Source organism: Leptonotus elevatus, chromosome 11 (assembly GCF_054856555.1).
Source record: "Leptonotus elevatus isolate MCC_2025b chromosome 11, RoL_Lele_1.0, whole genome shotgun sequence".
Classification (NCBI taxonomy): Eukaryota; Metazoa; Chordata; class Actinopteri; order Syngnathiformes; family Syngnathidae; genus Leptonotus; species Leptonotus elevatus.
This window is the reverse complement of record NC_141249.1, coordinates 5,172,207-5,196,799: the sequence shown is the minus strand read 5'-3', so window position 1 is coordinate 5,196,799 and position 24,593 is coordinate 5,172,207. Positions and strand designations below refer to the sequence as shown.

The window sequence follows — 24,593 nt, the reverse complement described above, 5'->3', positions numbered from 1 at the left end:
CTAAACGATTAACATACAATTATTTCTATATTAGTATTTTCATGGTCTATTTTTTATTAGTATTGTTTATTTTTCTATTTCGTATTAATTATTAGAAATACCATTGGGACATTGGAGAAGGGTTTTGCATCATCGTCACCTTCTTCGGTGTCTGTCTGCGAACTGAAGCAGCGAGAGGCTCCTTTCTCTTTCCCATGGGGATCGGATAAATATAGAGTGCACACAAGCGCGAGCCGGCGCCGCACACACACACATACGAACACACACGCACCATTTGCTGTTTGTGTAAAAGTGATTAGCCAGACACAACTGCGAAACTGTTGAAACTGTGATCTGTGAGGAAGTCGAGCCACCGAATTGTAAAAGGACACCAGCAGTGATGTCATATTAAAAGGTCTCTATGCAGTCGCAGCTCAGTCCGGATAAAATAACTTCAATAACTTCAGTCGAGTGCTACGCGATTTTTCTAATGTCTAAAAAATTGTAACAGATTGACTTAAAGAATGTAGCATGAGTGTCGTCCTTACAGAACGTATTTGCGGTTAGTTGCTTGTAAATTGTCATTATGTCGCAAGGTTTGCAATTTAATAACACATTTGTGAAGGTTTGAATTGTACTGCTCATATAGGCCTATATTTATTCAGTTCCCGTTATTTGTAGTTTTATAATTTTTTCTCTTTTGCACCTGTTTCTTAATTACTCGGCAGATTTAAAGAGCAAAACAAGAAAAAAAATTTTTTTAAACATGCGTTTTGTATTGATTTCAAATGTCGTCGTCATCATATTGGAAAAAGTTTTATATCGCCAACAATAATAATTATTGCGTTAAAAGTCAAAATAAAATTTCATTAAATTATTTTTAACATGACCGTATATTTTCATTATAGGAATTTCGTCTGTGAGTATGGAAAGATAATAATGAAAATATGTAATAAATAAATAATAAATATGTTTTCGAATTATTTATCTGATTTATTTACAAATAAAGCCAGTGTACACCACAATATAGCTAAATTGAATTACACATGGTTATTTTCTTCATAATAAACAGACTATTTCAGAACTTTTTGTGTCTCATACGAAAAAGTCAAAATTGTCCACATCCTTCATCCAGTACAAAAAAATGTAAACTAATATCACAGATCTCTAATGGTAACCAAACAAAGAAAGACAGAAAAATTCAAATTATTCATAAAAAAAATATTTACAAATATTACCTGTACAGAAATATTTCCTTTTTCTTTTTTTCTCTGTGAACAGTCTTTAGATATAGTTACACACAGTCCAGTGCTGCCTATTACACGTCCTCTGTAATAGTGTCTCAATATAAAAATATGTTTTGCAGTCAAGGTAAAAGTCATTGTGAAGGCCATTTGGACACCGTGGCCGCCGTGCCTGCTGGTAAAACGTGTCCAGAAAGAATACTTGAAGGTACACTGAGGATGGGGGCGATGGCGGCGGACGTCCGGGTCAGGGAGAGGGACTGAGCGCTCAGCAGGGCCGACTGAACGGTCACCGGAGGCCGCAGGAAGGCCTGCGCTGATCCCGCCATGGACGACGACGAGCTGGACACCCCGATAATGTTCTCTATGCTGAACGAGGGTCTGCTGGACGGTTCGGACTTGATCATGGACGCCGTGCTCAGACTGCTGAGCTGCAGTTGCAGGCCCGGGCTGAGCTGGGAGTTGAACGCTTTGCGGTTGAACTCGGCCGAGGGCAGTAAAGGGACACCCGGGGGTAGCATGTGCCCCACGGGAGGGATGTAGGGGTATTGCAAAGCCGCCGGGTGGGTATACGCGGCCGGGTGGATGCCGTAGTGCCGCCCATAGGGGCCACCGAGCCCGTACGCCCCGAAACTTTGCATCATGAGAGCAGTCTGGTCCCTGAGCATGTCCGGCTGAACTCTTTTGAACCTTTTCCTCCTCCTGAGGAAGCTGCCGTTGTCAAACATGTCCTCCGAAGCCGGGTCCAGGGTCCAGTAGTTTCCCTTCCCGGGGTTGCCGGGCTCCCGTGGGATCTTGACGAAGCAGTCGTTGAGCGACAAGTTGTGGCGGATGGAGTTTTGCCACGCCGGGAACTTCTCTCGGTAGTAGGGGAAGCGGCTGCTGATGAACTCGCAGATGCCGCTGAGGGTGAGCTTCTTCTGCGGGCTCTGGAGGATGGACATGGTGATGAGCGCGATGTAAGAATACGGCGGCTTCACCAGACTACTTTTGGGCTTCTGGAGTGGACCTCCCGGCGTGGCGCTCTGCTCGTCTCCCTTCCCCGTGCCGGTCTCGCCTTCCCCGGAGCTCTCGCAGCACGGACTCCCGCCGCCGGACCTCATCTCATCTTTGTCCACCTCAATGTCGTCATCATCCCGCAGGTCGTGCAGGATGCCTGCTCCGGGACTGTCGCAGTCGCTGTCCCGCTCCATGCACTCATCGTCCCCCTCGCCCACCACGTCGATGTCCACGTCCTCGGCTGTGAGCACCGTCTGGCCGGACATGTCGCTGGCTCTTTCGCTGCCTCCAGACAGGGTCATGTCACGGCTTACTTACAGTTCTTTTCTTTAAAAAGAAAAAGAAAAAAAGAAAGTCTCGGAGCCAAAACAAGCGGTGGTGTGATGGTTATCGTCAGAGCAGCGCGCGCACACACGTCGAGCGTCTGTTGACTTTGTGCTGGCCCCTGTCAAGAGATCGGATGTCTCTCCAAAGACTTTCAAGAGGCAGGCGCTGCAGAGAAACTTCTTCCACTCTGGTGTGCAAGTTGCGTGGAGATGGGCCGACTTGTGTCCCTCGTCGCTCACTTACGTCCCGTATGGAGCCACACTTGGAGCACAAAGTCGAGATGTCACATGCTTTTAAAGGTCGCAGCTTTTAAAAGGGACTCTCTGATAGATTACCCCCAGCACCACCACAACCTCCACCTCCACCAAGCCCAGTATATGATGGGGAGCTGGCCACGTGGTTCGATGACGACATTACGCCCCCTCTCTCTTCCTCCCTGCAGCCTGCTGTTAAACCATGCAAACTGGAGTTGTTTCATGGATTTGTCAACAAAGGGACATCAGCAGTGCCGCTTTCCGCTGGTTTCTGTGTTCGCCCGTCATAGGCCATTTAACGGCGCGCACGCGGGTGGAGGAGAGGAAAGAGGAGGATGAGAGAGAGAGAGAGAGAGAGAGAAAATTGGTCTGTATGATTGAACGATCTGACGCGAATGAACACGCACTTTGCGATAAACTTTAGCAAGTGTGACGAAAACTGCAGCATGCAATCGACCACAGTTAAGGTTGTATTATTATTATTATTATTATTATTATTATTATTATTATTATTATTATTATTATTATTATTATTATTATTATTATTATTATTATTATTATTATTATTATTATTGCTGCATGCGTAATTGAGTGTATCATAATTTAACATCGGCAACTAAGTATATTCGTAGTTGCATCATGGTGAATTTTTCTTTGTCTTCTTTTTTTTTTTTGCAGCCGAGCCGTAAATGCAAAACCTCAATTCAGATCTATTTATTCCTGCAGGATTAACCGAGGGTGGGAAGAATATTGAGCAGCAGAAGCACGAGCAGCAGCAGCAGCAGCAATGAATGGAGAGAATAAGGAATTTCCTAGAGGTGTTAACGTCTCCGTTCATTGCATGTTTTTACATTTGAAAAAAAAGTAGGAAATGCACCAGCGGGAGAATGCAAAGAGACATCATTCAGACGCATGAAGGTGAGCTGCGTGAGAACATGGAGGCAAAAAAACGGACTTGAGCTTTATTGCAAAGCTTCAAAGCGACAAATATTTATCATTTAATGCACTGAATTGTTGTGTCTGACTCGGCATACAAATGCGCTTAAAGCGCTTGATAGATTTGTATTGGAAACCGTTTTGTGGGTTAATGAAAATATCAATAATCAACATAAGTCAATTAACAAAAGCACACATTTTAAAACTGGACGACACGAAAATTATTGGACGGCAATTTTTTCTCGAAAAAATAATATATTAAGATAAAACTATGTTCCCTTTATTATTATTGTTATTATTATTAAAATATTATTTTTTATTATTTTATAAATTATTATTATCATTGTGACTTTAATCAATTATGACAATATGCAATTGTATTTTTTAAATATGATTCGCTTTGTTTATTAACTATTTTTCCCTCTGAACTTGATTCTTAATTTACCTATACCGTCTCATGACACCGCTTTCTGAGGATAAAAGGGGGATTAATGAATGAATGAAACGCTATCATTAATAATGCTCGCTGGGGTCAGAGGAGAGAAACCTGTGTCTTTCAATGAGACCTTGGTGTTAATCTTTGGCCGACCTGTGTGATCTGAGAGGCCGTCAATACGAACTACTTAGCGGGAATAAGTCAACCCTTGAGCATGCAGCTTGGACTCATTTGAAGAAAACATCTCAGTCACCTTTATGCTTTATTATTTGACGATTTTTTTTTATTATTGGAAGCACTGCGCATGACGAATCTTGGTTTCCGTATTTTAAATTTACTTTAATTTGGGATAAGATTCACTCACACGCGCTCTTTATTTCTGCTCTTCAGACAGATGCAGGTGGACTTCTATGTAAAAATAATAATAAAATACTATAAAAAATAAAACAAATAAATAAAACTCAGTTGCATGCAGTGTAGTGTGAAAAGTTTCTGATATTTGTAGCACAGGCGTCCTTCCTGTGATCTTTTGAAGCCTCATAAATCCGCTCTTTATACCGCCGCGGTTTGTTAATGAAATGTAGGCCTATACGTTTAAGCACATACTTAGCGCGACCGAACCTTTTAGTATAATAAGACAACGCGTGTGTGTGTGTGTGTTTAGGTGTGTGTGTGTGTGTGTGTATGTTTAGGTGTGTGTGCGAGCGCGCGGGTGCTCGGGCTGCTGCTGCTGTTGGAGGACAGGTGATGGAGAGGAAACGTCACGTGATCACTGCAAACTATACGGCAAGGTCACCGAACTAATAATTGTGATCATAATAACGCGATGCTCTGTTGATTTCTGCCAGGGGAGTTCTCCTCCCTCTCTCTCTCTCTCTCTCTCTCTCTCTGTCTCTCTCTCTCTCTCTCTCTCTCTCTCTCTCTCTCTCTCTCTCTCTCTCTCTCTCTCTCTCTCTCTCTGTCTCTCTCTCTCTCTCTCTCTCTCTCTCTCTGTCTCTCGCTCTTGCTCTCGCTCTCTCTCTTGTTCTCTCTCTCTCTCTCACTCTCTCTCTCAGCTCAAAGGTCAGGGTCACTTTTGAAAAGGAGTAGCCTATATAAATAAATTGAATAGATCAACTTACCTCCGTGTTTTCACAATTTTCAATAAAGTTCTAATATAACAATATTGCGTAATTATTTTCCGTAGAATTCACTTGCCTTGACATTGGTGATGTTTCAGTCAACACCTTGAGTTTTGTAAGGTGCACAAATAAATCCCTGTGTTCAATAAAACACAAAAGCGCTTTGCAAAGCAGCACTCTGACACTTTTGTACCTTTTCATGTTAATGTATTGTTATTATTTTTATTATTATTATTTTTGTTTGGAATAACCCCCATGCAAACTAAATGCGTTTTCCCCTGCATCTTGTTTTAAATTGGGATTTTACATAATTTGACGCATGAAACTTCCCACCTACATTTTGCTCCATTTGCAAATTTTCAGAACACATATTTATATCTATAAATTATATTTTAGGTATTGTAACGTAAATATCCTCATTTTGAACAATAACCCCCCCCCCCACACACACACACACACAATAAAATATATCGAATATTATTTTGATGGTAAATAATTATTGCTTTACACTCTTACTTACTCTATCAACCTGCATCATATGTTTCTGTCAAATAAATGACGGAGGACATTAGAAAAAAATCTCTATGTGCGCGCGCGTATGTGTGTTGTGTGCGAGCGGGCGTTTATATACGGACATAGTTTACAGTGAATCATCATACTAATAAATCAACAATCAGAGAAGACTTCGTGAATTTTGCACACACATTTTCACCGACGAGGTCGCTTTTGTCCAATAGATGTCAGCAGGTAGCGCTGGATGCATTCATCGGCCTTGAAGAATGTAGGCCTTTAAACGACTCTGACATCTTCTCCGATTTGTCCGAATATGAAATGTGAAAATGTGCATTAAGCAATGTAGTTATTAATTTAAATTTAGAGACCACGAATTTGATCAGACATTATGCAATAATTAAAAAAAAGTCAGACTTAATTACGAAGGGAAGGAAAAAAAAGTTAAATACTAGAATGATATCCAAAATATGAACTCTTAACAAAAACAACAGCTCCACTGTTGCCCGAACAAAGGAAGGAATAACCTGGAAGATGCATTAAACTCTCAGGCATTGGTGGGAAAATGACACCTTCCACTAAATGCAGCAGATTAGCATGCCAATGCGCACTTGTTAAGTACTTGCAATGTCACCCAGTTTGTAGGCTTTTTGTCATTCGGATAAAGCTGACACGCAGCGTGCTGTGGATGTGATTCCGGCTGTAAACAGTGCAAATTAGCTTTCTATTTAAGCACGGTGTCAAAACACATGCAGGCCGGTTTAACATGGAATCAACGAGTGAATAAAAGCGATAGTAGCAGCGTGCTAATTCTGCCAGGATGCCCAAACTCAAGCAAGAAGCCTCACGATTTACAGTCAACTCGGGAGCATTTGCTTTAATAAGATGAGAAATAGGAAACATATCAATAGCAAAATAGCATTATTATTATTTAATTTATTACTCATACAGGTATGCAAAAATAACTAAATGACCTGCACGTTTTGGTTCAAAATGGTTCAATATGTAAATAGTCATGTTGCCCACCAATTTTGCATAATTCCCTTCAGTTCACGTGCACTAAACCCCCATTCACCATGACCCCTGCACTCAATATCCTCTTGCCTATTGATGCATATGTGTAACATCACACTAAATTACCATTTAAACAAGCAATTTTGCCAATAATAAAAGTCATGCACAAAATATGTGCACCGCTTCACTGGGATTCTTTACCTATTTTTGAACCCAGTTAATTAAAGGAAGAATATAAAAAAAATGATCATGACGTTTTGATTTGAATTGACAGAACTGTCAGTAACGAGCATTAAGCATATTTAAATTACAATTACAATTATTGCTTTCTTACATCTCAAATCTCCGCAAAAAGGCATTTTTATGTTAAAACATTATGCAGATTTCATGACTGTTCATCTTTAAAAAATAAAATCTCTTATTTTGGTTGTCACTGCTTCACTTATTGGTTTTCTGAACTGAGCCCTTGTGTTATCACAGCAGGAAAGTGCACATCCCACACACTAATCAAAATCATGATGCTGCCTGTTGAAATTAAGTATTGTACCTTTTAATTGTCAATTAAATAGAGGTTAGGTGGACGAGTGAATCCTATTCAGGTGTTATAATTTACCGCACATAGCTCTGATATCCTCAAGTTCTCCCTGTTGAACACTGATTGAACAAAGAACAAAAAGGATAGCGTTTGAGAAAAGTATTGGACCACCTGTCATAAAAATGAGAACAAAATCTTCAGAAATCTTTCAAAAACTTATTTGAGAGACCTCTTGACTTATTAAGCATTTTACATAGGAATCAAACGAAAGTCACCTTTTTATATCTGTTACTATGATTCGCAGTCAGAAATTAATTAAGCCTAATATTCAACCACTAAAATGATACACATTAACATACAAATCAATATGTATTAATGTGCTTTACTATGTTTGATTTTGTTGTAAAAAGCGAATAAGAACAATCACAGATAACAATAATGATTATATGTTAGCATTAAAACTGTCCATTCGGTTAAGGAGCTTCTACATGCTAGCCATTAAAAAAACATGAAATCATTTAGGTTATTACCACTGCTGTTAATATGGGGCAGCTGTGGCATAAAACTTATATTGGGTGCTAGTCTAATACATTTTTCAAGCATTGTATATTTGGTCTCAAATGATCAACGGTAATTTTTTGATACAGTCAATGACGATTATATGTAGTTAATCAATAAGCTGACATGTCTCCACTGCTTTCAGTTTGGTTCGATTTGGCAGGTATTAGCATTTGCATGTGTCTGCTACGATGAAATTGAAATAAAGTTGACTCCCCTTCCACCTGTGCTGGAAGTCCAAAGTCAGGCACACAAGCGTCAATAATTTACATTCCCCCCAAGATTCCCGTTTAAAGATGCAATCAATGGCTTTTATTCATTATCATGTGTATGTCTTCTAGGTATGGTCTTTGTCATTAAGCAATAATTCTCCTGTCCACACTCCCCCATTACTCCACCGCTTCACACTTTTACAAATGCCTCAGGGCCATAAATACTAATGAAATGTCTTTGCTTAATTTGATTTTGCTGGTACACTTGCAGTTATGACTGAACTTTCCCACGAGAGAGGCTGATTGAACACTTTCAAGTCCTTATGGAAGCAGAAAAACATTCCAAAGAGCCATGGAGATCATTTCCATAATTACCCCGATTGGCAGCCTAATGACCCTCCATGACAATAAAAAGATCTCTTGTTAATTCCATTTCGGTGGCTGACATTCAAGAGATTCCGATCTTGCATGTTGGAGGGTTCACAAGATAACAAGTGTAAATTTTTTCCCTCTCTTTTCAGTCAGTGAGAAAGAGCATTCAGTATTGGACCCCGTCACACTGCAGCGATGCAGCTCTGCTCTGCTGGACGAGAGATCTGCTCCTGCTTGCATCGCCCAACCACCTTGGCCTAAAGTTGGACAATTTATCGTCTGAGGGGAGATTATAAAGATGGATCTTTGTGGCAATCAATTTTCATGTTGCGTTTTGAATGGTGAGATCGAAATGAAGTGCGGAATAATTAAAAAGATCACAAGTCCCCCCTCGCATGAAATAATGAGAAGCTCTGGAGCTAGCAGGGTCGACCAGGGTTACCATTTGACGAGGAGACACATGGTCCCCTCCCCACGCGACAAAAGAGGAGTTTGGGGGTTGGGGGTCACTATCGCAACGCACTGAGATTGCTCGGAAAATAAGGTGAAGCTGATTGTTAGAAAAAAATTGCGTGGGAGGCGGTTTTAATATGTTACACAGTGGACGCAATGTTCACAGAGTTGGAAGATGTTCTTTATCGGTGTCACAATGTGTATTAGCACTGTGCATACACAACTGTGAAATATTATGTGTTGCAAACTGGTAACTGAAGGCCTTTCCTATGAACATATTAAATGAAATATTTGTCTGAACAATGGTGTTTTAGTCCGCATCTCAATTGGAGGTTTCGACCAAGGACACACTTACGTATCATGTTCCACTCTATTTCTGTGTGCTGTATATTCATGTCATCCCACACGATCTATGGTCCCATGAGAGTTTTTGCTTTGGGCTAAGGATATAAAAATGACAATGTGATTAGCTGGTTGGAGCGCTCATTGAAGCACATGAATGGTTTGCTCTGCAGGAAAAGGACAAAAAGTGATGACACATGGTAAAAAAGTTTACACTTAATTTCATTCTGCTGGTCACTTGGTCAACCCAACATCATCGCAGAGCAGTTGCAGAATGAGGAGGTAACTTCATTGTTTAGTATGAATGGTGGAGTGGAATTGATTGTGGATTAATCATGTTTTGAAGAAATGGAGGCAAAATGGAGTGCAATACTTTGTGGTGAAAAAGATTCAATGAAAACTACTAGTCCAAAGAAAAGGTTCATTGCATACCGAAAACCAAAAGTGACTGAAGTTGACTATTGTATTACCCAGCTCTGTCCTGACCCTAGGAACTGTGATTCAAATCATTTTTTGAGAGTGCAAACCACAGAGCTGTTGATGTTTACACAACAACAAGTATGCACAAAGGTAAGATAGGAGAGGCCCAGTAATACATTTATAAATAAAAATGAATTAGTGTGAGAGTCTGCAGCCATATAGAGATGGATGGATACTTAGCAACAGTACAAAATATACAATGGTGAACTTGATTCCCACAACCAATCATAAAATGCAGAGTGCAATGGTAAAAAAACAAAACTATCCCAATTAAAACTTCAGTTTTCAAACAAGGCCCTCAATATGTGACTTAAAGAGGAAGTCAACCCCCAAAAGATTTATTTTCACAATAATATGTTCTATGCAGTCCCACTAGTCTAAATATGGTATTCAGGTTGAAATTGTGTTAGTGGAATAGGAGTTATGCAGTCCTAAGGACCTATAAGTGGTGTTAATTTGGATTTCTGCTCCCTTAGCAGTTTCAATCCTGAGGAGAATTGAGGGTAACTGTTTTCCATTTGAAAAAAACTATTAATTTGTTTTTGCTGGCATTAAAAACGAACTTTAATTAAGCTAAATGAGGCTGTGAAACATCAAAGACAGTCTGTAAAAAGTTAAAAGCTTGTTCAATTGCAGGAGAGGAAAAAATGACTACAAATGAATACAAATGACAATTTGACAAATTTTGACAGAGATCATCGATATAAATAGAAAACAACAGTGTACCTAGAACAGATCCCTGAGGGACGCCTTTTGAAACACAGCAACCCAGCAAAATGTACTCTCTGACCTTAAATATTTATTGACAATAATATGTTATATGTGACCTCACTAGTCTAAACATGATATTCTGATTAATATTACATTTGTGGAATATGAGTTACCTGAGGGGGCGGCCATTTTGCCACTTTCTGTCGACTGAAGATGACATCAATGTTGCTCAGGGCTCAGGGAACGACCAATCACAGCTCACCTGTTTACTGAAGCTGAGCTGTGATTGGTTGAGACCTGAGCAACTGTAATATAATTTTCACTTGACAGCAAGTGGCAAAATGGCTGCCTTCTGATATTGATCACTAGCTTGCACTGTATATTGCGGTAATGTGTGTTTGGAACTAGTGTTGACCATCAAAACAATCCGAGAAGAAAATGAAGAAGGCAGTTAAAATGCCTATAAACTTGGAATGCTAATGAGCTTCTCTTAATTGAAAAATGAAAAGAACTGAGAGATTAGAAAATCTCGTCATACCTCTGCTTCAATTGTGTGAGATCACTGTAAGGGCTGACACTAGGAATTTATCAGATCCTCTGCACAGAAACGTTGAAAAAACATTTTAAAAAAATCAGCATCAGCCGAAGAACGAACTCACAGAGAATGAGGTCAATTGTACAATTTGAACAAGCTGTAAATCGTCTTTTTTTTTTTTCTGGTTTGTGTTTGGCCTTTAATGTCACAAGAACCAAATGGGTAAAACGAACATGTGACTATTGACTTGAGAAAACAGCTCAGAACAACAAATTCAATTATCATGATAGAATTCAGCTGGAAAACAATCTATACTATAAATTAGCACTATTCATGTCAGATGACTCGTGTTATCAGGCGTAACGTCATTTACAAAAATCTTACGCCTTCTTTGAACATTATCAAATGTTTACGAAGGAGCTTAATTTGAGAAAATCTAATCAAGGAATCTGCTGGCTTTTCTGTTTCCTCATCAGTGAGGAGTTTTCTCCATGGTGGCTTATGGTGCTGTATAATTGTTGCAAACATTATTTTCTGTTGCTCAGTTATTATTCATGCAATAATTTGTCTTCTTATTTCCCCTGGAGGGACGTGTCCTCCTGGGTCAGGTTTCGATGCATCCTGCAAGGAGCCTTCAAACTTTTGGAGACAGACAAAGACCCCATTCTCTTCTGTGTTGCTCTTCTTCATCAGCCAGCTCCAGGGTATAGCGGATCTGCTCAAACCCTGGCATTGTCTGGCAAAGTCCCATATTCAATTTGCCTTGCATGAGCCATTTCATTGAGCTGCGGCGGGAATTTTTTTGCTGGGATTTCATCTGTGTACTTGGTTTGGAAACACATTTGAAACAAAGCAAGGCTGTCAAAGGAAAATATTGAGGATGTTACGTACATACAAGTTTTGTAGCATATGTCATTGCCCCCCAACCTTTTGTGCTCTTTGGCATTAGATTTGTCCATTCAGATTCCTACAGACGGTGATTGTAAGTGATCCAACATTTCTCCCCGGATATGTAATGTTTTGAGCGCCATTAGGAATTCTGGATTTCCCCATCAGGAATGTCAAGTGAATAGAAAAGAGGGGGTGACTACAAGAGCACTGTATCCACAGCAGACAATTCACAATGAATAATAAAACAGCAAAATCAGATCTAACCCAACCAGAGGTCCTGTGGATAATTCGTTGGTTCTGTATTGGGGTTGATGCTTGCCACTTGTCAGTTCACATCAATCGTCCGATGTGTCTGCTAGCATATCTGCATCTTCATCTCTGTGTTTGCAGTCATGCTTTGTCTTATCATCATAACCATGTCAATGGTTTATGTAGTGATACATGTTCTTGCTCCATTCCCAAATAAATCTTTTTTGTTAGCCATGCAAAAACAATTTATATGAAACATAAAATGAGATCAGCTTTGAAATGAAACTATTTTATAACAAGATTTGATTGTTTTGATTTGATTAGCAATGTATCAAACATCAAAGCTCTGTGATGTCTTCAAAATGTCAGCTGGTGTTTTGGATCCCACACTGTTTTCCCTAAATTGTTAATTTCTATTAAAAGTGACTCGAAAATTATTAGGAGTGCAACAAAAAACAATTTTTAATCAGAAAATAGGCTGAAAGATGTGAGTCAATCAACTCTGGAGATGAATTTTAATTCTTTATTAAAGCGTATAAAAATGAACTCAGTTAACTCAGTTTTATTTACTTCCTGGTATGGCCTATAATCTGCATCCAAAATTAGCCAATGCCGCGAAGACGGACTATAGGTAGTTATTTGACTTTTGTTGAAGAAATCTCAAGTTATTTGTGCACTTTACAAAGCCAAAATCAAATAGCATATTAGTAGGGGTGAAACAAGTACTCGAGTTAATCGAGTAGCTCGAGTACGAATAATCCTCCAGGGCTTTTTCCTTCCTCGAGTATAGGGCGATTCACGGCTGAGTTCTGTTCCTACGTTGGTGGTTTATGTCGGATTTCACCGTTAAAGTCAGTATTTACATCAAAATGCTTTGTACAGTAATTTTAAATAACATAATTGCGCGACCCAAAAAAGCTGGTAAAAAATTAATCTGGTCGCACGGGCACAAGTACATGTTTATATGAGTGGCGCAACAGCTTGGTTTGGGTCGTACATAGTTCCGTGTCCCGGAGGCCAACTTAAAAATAAAAGCCTTCCAACTAATACTTTGATGTCGATGCAATTGCCTTGTTGGATTTTGAAATTGACCCATTTGACTCGTCCTCACGCAACTGTTGACTTCCAACATCAACACAACCATCCCAAAATTATATTTAATTGCTAATTAAGGATGCTAAGAAACCGCTAGTTAATTAGTTTGTCATTGTATGATACAGCACAAATTTCCAGCGTTAGCAACTAGCCACTCACTGGAGACAGCGTTCGGCGAGCCGCGAGGTGCATTCAAATGCAGCCGGACATTTCAAAATGATACAGAATAAAAGTCCATCAATGCATTAGCCATTAACCGTTAATAATTGCAAATATTTAAACAATGTAGGCTTTTATTAAATGCCATATTTGCCTTATTACTGGTCAGCTCATTCAATTTCATAAATGCACAATCACCACCCTCCCGTATAATGTATTATTTAAAAATATATATATATTCCAGCAAAAATATATTTTATTCGAATACTCGAGTACTCAAATTTTCAGTCGAGTATTTGAATACTAAAATACTCGATAGCTGCAGCCAAACATATTGGTATATTAGTTGTACACGCTTCCAGGCTGTAGTACATAGTGGGCCTATGTATGATTCAATGACAGTTGTTTTAAAGTGGAAGGTTTTTGATTTGGTTCGATACAGTGGAATTACGATTCGGTATGATGCAGTGAATTGCTTGTCATTTTACTGTAAATGTGGCATTTCCTTCAAAGATGATCTCTCCAATAAATGACAATTTGATGCATATTGCGATATATTTTAAAGTGGAACAATTTGATTCGGTTGAACTTTAAATCAATGCAATTGCATCTTAAAAAAACTCAGATTCAAATCGTTTTTTGTTTTTTTTGTTTTTTGTTTGTTACACACCTAATTATAATAATGCTTTGGGCGCTTTGCAAATAACTGCAAAAAATTGTCTTTTGGGTGCAAAGAGCATCCCTGACCTGATGTTATTGGTGATTCCTCCAAACATATCACATTAAACTCTCTGTAAACATTAGGTTTACTTCAAAGATGCTTTTAGTGATCTGTAATTGTATTTGTCTCAAACCAAAGTCATCTGACAAAAATTCCACAAGACAGTTGCTGCAGTTCAAACAGAAGTTAAGCTCAACCTTAACTTCCAACAACAGTTAAACAACAACTTAAGCTCCTGAACGCCTCCCTGCAGGTGCTCCAGGCACGTCCCAGCAACTATTTCCCAGCTGCCTCGCCATCTCTCCCGAAAAGCTGTACGAAGTTGCTGGGGAGAGGGAAGTCTGGGCTTCTCTGCTAAAGCTGCTGGCCCTGCAACTCGAACCCGAATAAACAGAATTCAATGGATGGTTGGAAGCTCAAAACAAATTTCCTATAATTATTCAGAGTGCTGTGTTTTTTCATTAAAGGGGAATAAAAATGACTTTAAGGTACACTGAACATTGACCTGGCATGCACTGACAAGTCTTAAAAATGCACTAGACCTTCATATCGCTGGCATTGGGCCAAAAACCTGTACCTCCTTGTTGGCTAATATGCTTACAAATCACTGCACTATAGTGTCTCGTAATGACTACTCAGTACATTTCTATGTATACCAAATAAGTTACCAACATTTTGAAATGAAAAAATATGCATGTACTGCACAAAAACAGACATTATGGGCTCTATTTTGGTTGACAGGTGTTCGAGCTCTTGGCAAAAAAATTAGCATGATGTCATTTAGTCAAAATGTCACCTTGTGGCAACCTGGAACTCAACCACAAATTAGGCTAGACTTAACCATAGGCACATTTGATCTTACGCTTATTGTTTGTCAGTCTCTCATCAGCTTTATTCATATTAGCTTACTCACTAATAGTTCACCACACTGACATTATATTTGCAGAATTATTTAACTAAACAAAGCCATTATTTTTTTGAGGCCATTTTTAGTGATAGACCACGAAATCCAAAGGTGGAGCAATATCACACTACTGACCGTGAGTTGTTGTCCTCTCTTGTCCTGATCATTTGTTACTAATGACCGAATGTCTCTGTTGTCCACCCAGTGGCAGGACCATATTAAGAGGTTCACCCGAGATGTATGAGTACACTGAGAATGAAAGATTGGTGGGCAGGGTGAGATTTTTTTTTCTTGTTTATGTCCTTTTTCTGATGGATAGATGATCTTTGAGGGAAATATTATTTGTACTGTTTCCACAGTTGACTGTCTCTTGACTACCTCTTTGTGATGCGGTCTCAATTTGGATGACAGAAGGGAAAGCTGAGCAGTAGGTCTACAGAAATACCTGCCTGAATGTTGAAATGTCAAGGACATGAGAACTGTATTGAGTCAATTGGAAATTTTATTAAAGCAGTCAAATGATCAACATTTTCCCACATTTTAAAACAGTTTACCTGAGCTGTCTTAATAACATGTGACTCTCTGGATCTGTGTTAAAAAATAAACAAATAATAAAAATACATGTATCACACATTATAGAACACTGCACACATTCTCCTCTTTTCTTGTGTGGGCATGTCATACAGAAAAAAAAATAGAAAGTAAATATTCCATGTCCCATTGATTACACCAGGGGTGCCCAACCTTTTTTGACGCAAGATCTACTTTTCAAGTCGCCAAGCTCCTAAGATCTACCACTTCAGCAAATGTTGATCTAGCTTTCAGCTCAATGTCATTTCGCAAGGTCAGAACCTCATCCTTAAGAGCAGAGATTTCCATGTCAAAAAGTGATTTCACTTTGGCAGCATTGTCAAGTGCCCCGTCATTTGTGATGGAGATCAGCTTGAAGAGAGGCAGCTTCGTCTCACCAACAAATCCCACGAAAGCATTAAAAATATCTTCACCTCTGGTGTGTCCTTTTAATGGCAAAAAGATGAGTAGCTCTTCCTTGATTCTCATGTCTTCAAAAACCACCCTGATGAAAACACATAATTATGCCACAGCCACCATGTCAGTCAACTCGTTAAATTGGAGGGAACAGCCCTCACATCTGTCAATATCCTTCCTCAGCTGCTCCTGTACACCCACAGTCATTCCTTCACATTGCCTTGTAGTGGTGTTGCAGGAAAGTTGCACTTCGTTAATGGCCTATAGAATCTCAGAGTCATCAAAAAAGCTATCTGCTGCTTCGAGAAAGGCTTCCTTAACTATTTCCCCGTCTCTGAATGGCTTCTTTTGTTTAGCAAAAACGTGACTAATTCGATAGGAAGCAATAGTTGCATCTTTAGACTTCTTCTTCGGTTTTGTGAAAATTGCTTGCTGTGCTGGAAGCTGTGTTTTCAAATCCCGCACTTTTGCAGCGCATAATGTATTTTTTGCCGGTACGTCCTTGTCGTAGCTCCCGTGTAGAGTTATAAAGTGCCGCTTCAGCTCCTTTCTTCGCCAACGCCAATGTTCCCTTGCAGATTAAACAGACGGGTTTTTATTGTAATAAACAAAAAATAATAATCTACCTCCCACTCTGGGTGAGTGCTCTGTTGTGCTCTGCTGCTAGCTGCTAATTGCTGCTGACCGTTACCCACTTTTGTCAAGCACACTGCCTTAAAGGTTAAAGGTCAGATTATATATATATATATATATATATAGCAAATTTTGGGGGGTCATGTTCTTATTTTTCGGTGTGTTCAGTGTTTTGTTTTGTGTTCCTGGTCTTTCCCCTGGTCTCGTTATGTGTAACCACATCCACCTGTGTTTCTTCCCTTCCCCTGTGTCTTGTTAAGTAATTAGCAGTTTTTTGCAAACGGGAGATATTTTTCTGTGGCTTGCCCTGTCATCCACATGTCCACGAATGAAACAATGATGTCCGTTTTTCCAAAAATTTAATTCTGCAACTCAAAATACCTCTCAATAACTTGTGTGGCCCTTACGTGCTTGTGTACATGCGGCATGCTCTTAATGAGACGATGGATGGTGTCTTGTGGCATGTCCTACCAAATCTATGTAAGGGCATCCCTGAGCTCCTGTAAAGTCTGAGGAGCAACCTGGTGGTGCCTAATGGACCAAAACATAATGTCCTAAAGGTTTTCTATTGGTTTTAAGTCTGGGGATCATGAAAGCCATTCAATTGGGCATTATTGTGCATTAGGAATAGGAGGAAACCAGGACTTACTGCACCGGCGTAGGGTCTGACAATGGGTTCAAGGTTTTCATCTAGATACCTAATGGCAGTCAGACTACCATTTTCTAGCCAGTAGAGGTCTGTGCGTTTCCTTGTCTTATCTAGACTCTTGCACGTCTATCACAGGTGCTCAGGGTGAGCCTGCTCTCATCTGTGAAGAGTACAGGTTCCAGTGGTGGACTTGCCAATTCTGGTGTTCTCTAGAAAATGTCAGTCGAGCTCCATGGTGCTGGGCAGTGAACACAGGGCCCACTACAGCACGTCGGGCCCTCAGGCCACCTTCATGAAGTCTGTTTCTGATTGTTTGGGCAGAGACATTCACACCAGTGGCCCGCTGGAGGTCATTCTGGACAGCTTGAGCAGTGATCAACCTGTTCCGCCTAGCACAAAGAGCAGGTAACAGTCCTGCTGATGGGTTGAGGACCTTCTACGGACCTGTCCATCTCTCCTAGAATAACTGCCAGTCTCCTGAAATCTCCACGCTCTGGAGATTGTTCTGGGAGACACATTAAATCTTCTTGCTACAGCACATGTAGAAGAGTTGGACAACCTGTGCAACTTCTGAGGCGATTGCCTCATACTGCCAGTAGTGATAATGATTCAAGTCAAAACCAGTATTAGTGGAAAGCCAGCCAAAAAAAGATTAAGAGGGAGAAACTTGGAATGACCTCTACATGTAAAACCAGTCTTGTTTTAGGGGGTTTCTCATTGTTGCCACTCTAGTGCACTTGTTAATTTCATCAACACCAATACAGCTAAAAGTGATTAACAATGACCTCTGCTATCAGATACCTTTAATTGATCTTGTGCCAGGCCCAATAAAAAAGTGTTCCTATATTTTTTTGGAGCAGTGTGTTTCTAATTATTCACATTTTGAGAGATAATTTCACAGTCCAGTATTTTGTCAGATACACAGTTGAAGTTGCGTCCTTTGGCGATAAACATCAAGTACAATATTGTTTATGAAATAACAAATCACCCAAATAACCTGACTGTAAGGATGGTATCATCAAAATGGGGCAGAGAGTGAAATGACTTGTAGTTGATTTTTAATTTTAGTCGAGGAGTTCGTAAAAGTCTTTGCTGCACTTAAATTTAGAGAGCACTACTCGGCAGAGATGTAATACTCCAGAGCAATTAGAGGGGTTAGGTCACCAAATTTATGTATTGATCCAGCTGTGCTTTGGTGAAGCATGTCTCCTATAAATATCATAGGAGATAATAAACAAAAGGCAAAATATGATTTGTGATATTTCTCGAAACCCTGATTTCGTGTCAACAGCAGCTTGTCTGTATATCATTTCACAGCTGGTTAGTCACTCTGCATTATGAACCGTGACACCAATTAACTACACCGCTCAGGGACACTTGCAAAATTGATGCAGCACGTTAATGTGCAACTTCAATTTAAAATCTTAGATAAAATGTAACATACACCATACATGGACAAAAATATAGCATGCATTGTCTTAGAAATATGCCCATACTAAGAGTAAGGGTCGGTGACCCCTGCTTAACTTAGGTCTGCATTTTTTTTTTTTAACAAAACATGTAAAATATTGTTTCTGGTGTATGCACCGTTATATATATATCTTTCATATAATTTAATTCAATATTCGGTTTGATCGTACTCAAGAAAAGAAACAGATAATAACGCACAAATGAGAAATACCATTTATTCTTAACAGACTTTATTCTTGTAAATGTATCCCCAAACAGAACACATCTCCAGCAACAATAAAATTATAACATTCGAAACACGAGGAAGTTTCAATTTACTGTTCGTCAAACACTATACTTGGCCCCATGTTACTCAAAATGGCACACTCCAACTCTGCACACATGAAATTGACTATGTACCTTTCTTACCAGAATATCTATTTTTCATAAGGCCAATGGCACGTAATAAAATGTTGGCTGCAAACATAATTATGCTAGATTTAGATTCCCAACGACGAGAATGATCCACGGTACCGTCTGTTTACACTGTTCCTCGAATTGATCACTTTCAGCCATTTCTCTCGCTTTTCCTTTTGCGAGGAACAATGAAGAACTGCAGACGTGGCTTTGAATTCCAACAGCTGTAAAACCCGCAACACAGCAACTTGTAGCCATTCAGAAGGACAATAGATCACACATAAGAGAGAAGTTCTACTCGTTTGTAATCCAGCGCTCGATAGCAGTAACGGCTCGTGGTTGCCCCCGTTTCAATATGACGATGCCTAGTTGTGGGCGGTGACGTCATAAACGCCCGGATGTCCGTCTGCAAGAATTTTGAGTATCAATTTATGCATCCGCTTTTTGTCGATAAAGCGCTTTTCTGTTCCAATACCGTGCATGCACAATAGTAAGGGCCATAAAGGCATGGTTGGATGAGTTTACGACGTTAGTAAGTAATCATTAAATTAGTCATGATAAATTAGTGATAAATGACTAATTCTGGCATACGAACACAGAAATAGAACAGAAGTTAATATACAATTGATAAGATCATATGGAAGCTTGGGAGTGCCAATGTGGAGTAAACATTTTTGAGTAGCAAATGTGTTCGAATGTATTCACCAACACGTTTAAACGTATTTAAATATATTCAAACATTTGAAAGTGTGTTTAAAGCTACTGAACACAGAAAATTCAATTCCGAACCGCGAAAAATGAAACTGCACACACCCTTGTTCACTTACACAACGCACACATGATGTCACATCCGCAGACAGAGGGCGGGAAATTCCAACCCCAATCCAGTCTGAAAACTATTAGCCAGAGGCTTGCAAGAGTACCCATTGTGAACAGTTAAGGTGTACTTAGAAGATGTTTCAGTCAAAAACGGTCAAATGAAAAGGCTTATTGTAATGATATTTTTGACCAAATTGTTACAGAGAGCAGCTTTAAACGTACTTGCAAATACGTTTAACGTAATTGAAAATACGTTGAAACGTATTTGCAAATAAGCTTAAACGTATTTAAATATATTCTAACGTATTTGCGGCAAACGTTAATTCCGATGAAAACAACAAGTGTGAGCAGCATGATGTTTCCTTTTCGTCAAACAGTCAGAAACATGTGACAGTGACGGCGAGGTTAATCATCTGTTCATGACTCATCATGCCATTTACAACAGAGTGAGCTCTGTTTTGTCTTAAGCACTATTGCGATATGTGTTCCGACTCTCTCCTCACCCTCATCTTTCACTCTGCCATTAGCATCACCCTACCACTAACTGTAATTGTCTACTCTTAATAGCCAATTACATTCTTTGATTTTCGACAAAATGGCACAGTGAGGAATTTCTTACCCGAGCTTGCTGCGTTACTTATCTGTAAATGGTTGTTCCTTAGCATTTGGTGGCATTTAGGAGGCTCCGGTCACAGGATAACTGCAGGTCATTTGTATGTTAATGACTCAGTGACATGTACTTAAGTACAAGTAAGGCGTGTGGCTGAACACCTCATCAGAGTAAAACACTATAGATAAAATCTTTATCCCGTGGTTGCTATTTGTCTTGATTAAAAAATGGCTGCAACTCTTACCCTGTTTTCAATTGGGTAAAATTGCAATGGCAATTGAGTAAAATTAAGATTGTTGCATTTTGCTGGCAGGATTTTGGAAGGCCTCAGTCAGTAAAGTGGAGTTGTCTTTGGTAATTAAAATGATGATGATAGTTGTGTCAGCCATGCAGGTTGACCATTGATCTGAATGGTTTGATCATAGCATGACAACATGTAACTCACAAGTTTTGCACAAGTTTTGCAATAACATGACATGATCAGATAGACAATAACTTAGGTAGTATATAAAAAAAAAAGAAGAGTTGTTTATTTGATATTCCAGTACTTTAAAGCTCAGTGTGTCTTGCTCTCTTTCTATGGAATTACCAGTCAATATTGATGTGTGCATACATACAAAAGGACAGCTGCAAAGAAGGCATTGATGAATATTCCACCTTTGCAGGTAGCATCAGAGCGATAGCAAAGGCATAACAGTGCCTGCGTAAGGGTAGTCTGTATGCTAGACAGGGGTGTAAAGTTTCACACGTCTCCTGTGCTGTTATACAATACAAGTATTGTATACAACGAGCCAAGCATTTGTGCTGATGTCGTCACACATTTACGGTAATTATCTTATTGAAAGACTGTGAAAGTGCACACAGTTGCTGCAATATTACGCTTCGTTTGATTCTGTGTAAAAGGCGAAGCCAGATCAATGACGTGATTGTTTACGGCTCTTCAATTTAGCAGTATATCTGAGGCTTAATGTGTACAATTAATTAAAGACTGACAAATGTGAATGACATGAGTCATTTGTGGCAATTGAACAGAGGGACTAAACTAAATAAACTCTAAGCAATCGAAAAATATAGTTACAAAAGGAGGCTACAACAATGCAATGATGGAAATTGTCTCGTTATTGAACAATATGAGAAAGTCAGTGACAGTCTCCCAATTTTCCTAAAATACTTAAGTATTATTTTGCCCTCTCCTGGCATCCTCTCAAGAGAATTATTATTGCAATATACCGTCACTTGTCTGCTTGTACAGTATATCAATGTGTGTTTTGTGGCAATAAATTGTTTCAATGTCAAGCCCGGCGTGTGCTCTGATCGCTCGGATTTTAATGCAAATGAGGGATGCTGCTATAATTGGCTGGGAAAAGGCTAGGGTTCCATCCCAACAACAGTGCAAACACCCAGTTCGACCTGTGCAAAATCTATAAAAATACCAAAAGAAAGAAAACTCCATTCATGTGCTTTGTGCTAGACTTGCGCTGGGGAAAAAAATTGGACCATTAGCTTTTCAAAAAAATTTCCACTACATGTGTTGCTGTAGTTCACTTCTCTAATTGTAAAACTTGACATTGCCCAGTGTATTGTTCTTTTCAAAGGGGAAGTCAACCATAAACAGTTCTTGACATAATATGTTATCTGTGACCTCACTAGTCTAAACATGGCATTCTGATTAATAATACATTGGTGGAATATATATTATGCAGCAAAATCCAGCTGTTTTTATCCATCTCAGGGGACGGCCATTTTGCCACTTGCTGTCAAGTGAAAATGAGATCACAGTTGCTCAGGTCTCAGGTAACAACCAATCACAGCTCACCTGTTTTCAGGGCTCAGGTAACAACCAATCACAGCTCACTTGTTTTCAGAAAACAGGTGAGCTGTGATTGGTCGTTGCCTGAGCTCTGAGCAACTGTGATGTCATCTTCAGTTGACAGCAAGTTGCAAAATGGCCGCCTTCTGATATTGCTAAAACTGCTGGATTTTGCTGCTTAACTCATATTCCACTAACGCAATATTAACCAAAATGCCGTATTTAGAGTAGTGGGGCTGCGTAGAACATATTTTCGTCAAGAATTGTTTTGTTTTTTTTCCTCTTTAAATATCAAAATCCTGTCTAGTGTGTTTAAGCAAGTGCACTCAACACAATAAAGTGTCCACCACAAGATGATCTGAATACCTCGCCGTTTGACACTTTGCTAGTTGTATGGAGTTGAATGAGGTGTGGTTGTCAGGCATCATACTGTATGATCTTCATATGAAGTACTATCGCCAAAGCAAGTATTGTTTGAAAATGGCTGTTGGTGCTAAGGATATTTTACTCCCTCGCTAGAAATTATGCCTCATTTGTAATCACTCAGACATTGTTTGTTGTTTTATAATAGTATAAAAATAAAGACTTTTTCAGAAAGCCTTGTGAAATTGTTTGGTTTCACCAAATTCCCCATATGTGATTTAAGAATGGTAGTGATTGTTATTACTCCCCTCCTTCCACAGCCTTTCAAAAGAGAGAGAAGAAAGTTGACTGAATGTTCTATGCAAATGTTTGGTGTATTAGCATACACAGTCGTAATTAAAGCATAATTACAGAGACAAATGGTGCTGTGAAGCTCTGTGCCTTGGCTCCGGAGTCTGTTTGTCAGCAGCCCCTTGTTTAGTCGACTAAAACCGGTTTATATGAAACAAGGGCCGCCGACTGCTGCATTAATTGTTATCATTGCCTTGGAAAGCAAATAGCTGCCACGGCACTGCGGACTGTGAGAGGAGCGAGTCGAACAGGGACTGGGACAAATTAGTGCGGAAAATGAGAGTGTCGAAATTGGAGAGGGATTAGCACAGACGATAATGAAGCAATTAAAGAGTAAGCGCTCAGCACTCAGGTGCCTTTACTGAGCTGGTTCACTCCAGCTGCTTTCAGACGCTCTAATGCAAATATATCCCCAACGGCGAGGGGAGGAAACACTCTCTTCCAATACATCACTGATGCAGAAAGCAGCCAAAGCATCACATCAGGCTGCAGTATAATGCAATGTGACAAAGTTCAACACAATCTGACAACACAAGACATAGCATGATAGCACCTGTTAGGATATGATGCAATGCAGCATTGTGTTGGACAATAAAAGCGTATGAATAAATGACTCTAATATTCATAACATGGTACACAGTTATCATATTGACAACATAACAAAAAAGGACCAGATGTTCTTTTAACATCCGGGCAGCTTTAATGATCATTTGAAATAGAGCCATCACATGAGTATGAAGCAGTAGTATAAATAATAATTAAATTACATCCATCCATCCGCGTGACTTCCTTATGGTAAACGTGAACTGGAGCTTAACCAAGAGGCGTGGCAAACAGACAACAAGTCACAGCAACCAGTTCAAACCATTGGACAAATTAGTCTTCAATTTACCTAACGTGCATGTTATTGGAATGTGGAAGGCCGGAGTATTCAAAGAAGATGTAAATTCCATGCAGTCCAAAACCTCTCAACTGTGAGACAGACATGTTAACCAATATGCCACAATGCTGTATAGAAGTAATAATGGAAAAAATCACGATAACTACAGAAATAAATTTTGCACCCAAAATGGTCTTGGGTTGAAATAGTATACATACCCAAGGGTTATGTAAACGTATGAGCACAACTGCACAGCAAAATTGCCAGTGTTAGATTACCACTCAGAGTGTTAAATCTAACACTAGAAAAGTGTTTCTATGCGTCCACACCAATGAGTGTAAATCTGACACTTTTCAAAGTATTACTTTTTAACACTTAACCACTGTTACTCCAACACTGTATAGTATAATATAATCTACACTGGTAAACACTGACTTGTGTTGAAAGTAATCTACACTAATATCAGTGTTAAACATTTAATTCTGCCAAACTACATTTAACTCTGGTGTTTGAACACCTATGAGTCGATTGCACTAGTGTCAGTGTTGAAAATGTAAATGTTCACCCTGGCCTGGGATTGAAGCCACA

The 24,593-nt window shown here is 39.4% G+C and overlaps 1 protein-coding gene and 1 long non-coding RNA gene across 2 annotated transcripts; one reads left to right on the top strand and one right to left on the bottom strand.

The window, feature by feature from the left end:
• Positions 1 to 1,086: 1,086 nt before the first annotated feature.
• Positions 1,087 to 2,868, bottom strand: foxd3 (forkhead box D3). Its single transcript, XM_086089390.1, has one exon. It carries the CDS (start codon positions 2,522 to 2,524, stop codon positions 1,358 to 1,360), a length of 1,167 nt encoding a protein of 388 aa, XP_085945516.1. The 5' UTR covers positions 2,525 to 2,868; the 3' UTR covers positions 1,087 to 1,357.
• A 164-nt stretch (positions 2,869 to 3,032) lies between these two features.
• Positions 3,033 to 9,243, top strand: LOC147165564 (uncharacterized). Its single transcript, XR_015096518.1, has 4 exons — positions 3,033 to 3,270; positions 3,530 to 3,721; positions 4,840 to 4,966; positions 8,647 to 9,243. It is a non-coding gene; the product is annotated as an uncharacterized LOC147165564 (long non-coding RNA).
• The last annotated feature ends 15,350 nt before the right edge of the window (positions 9,244 to 24,593 follow it).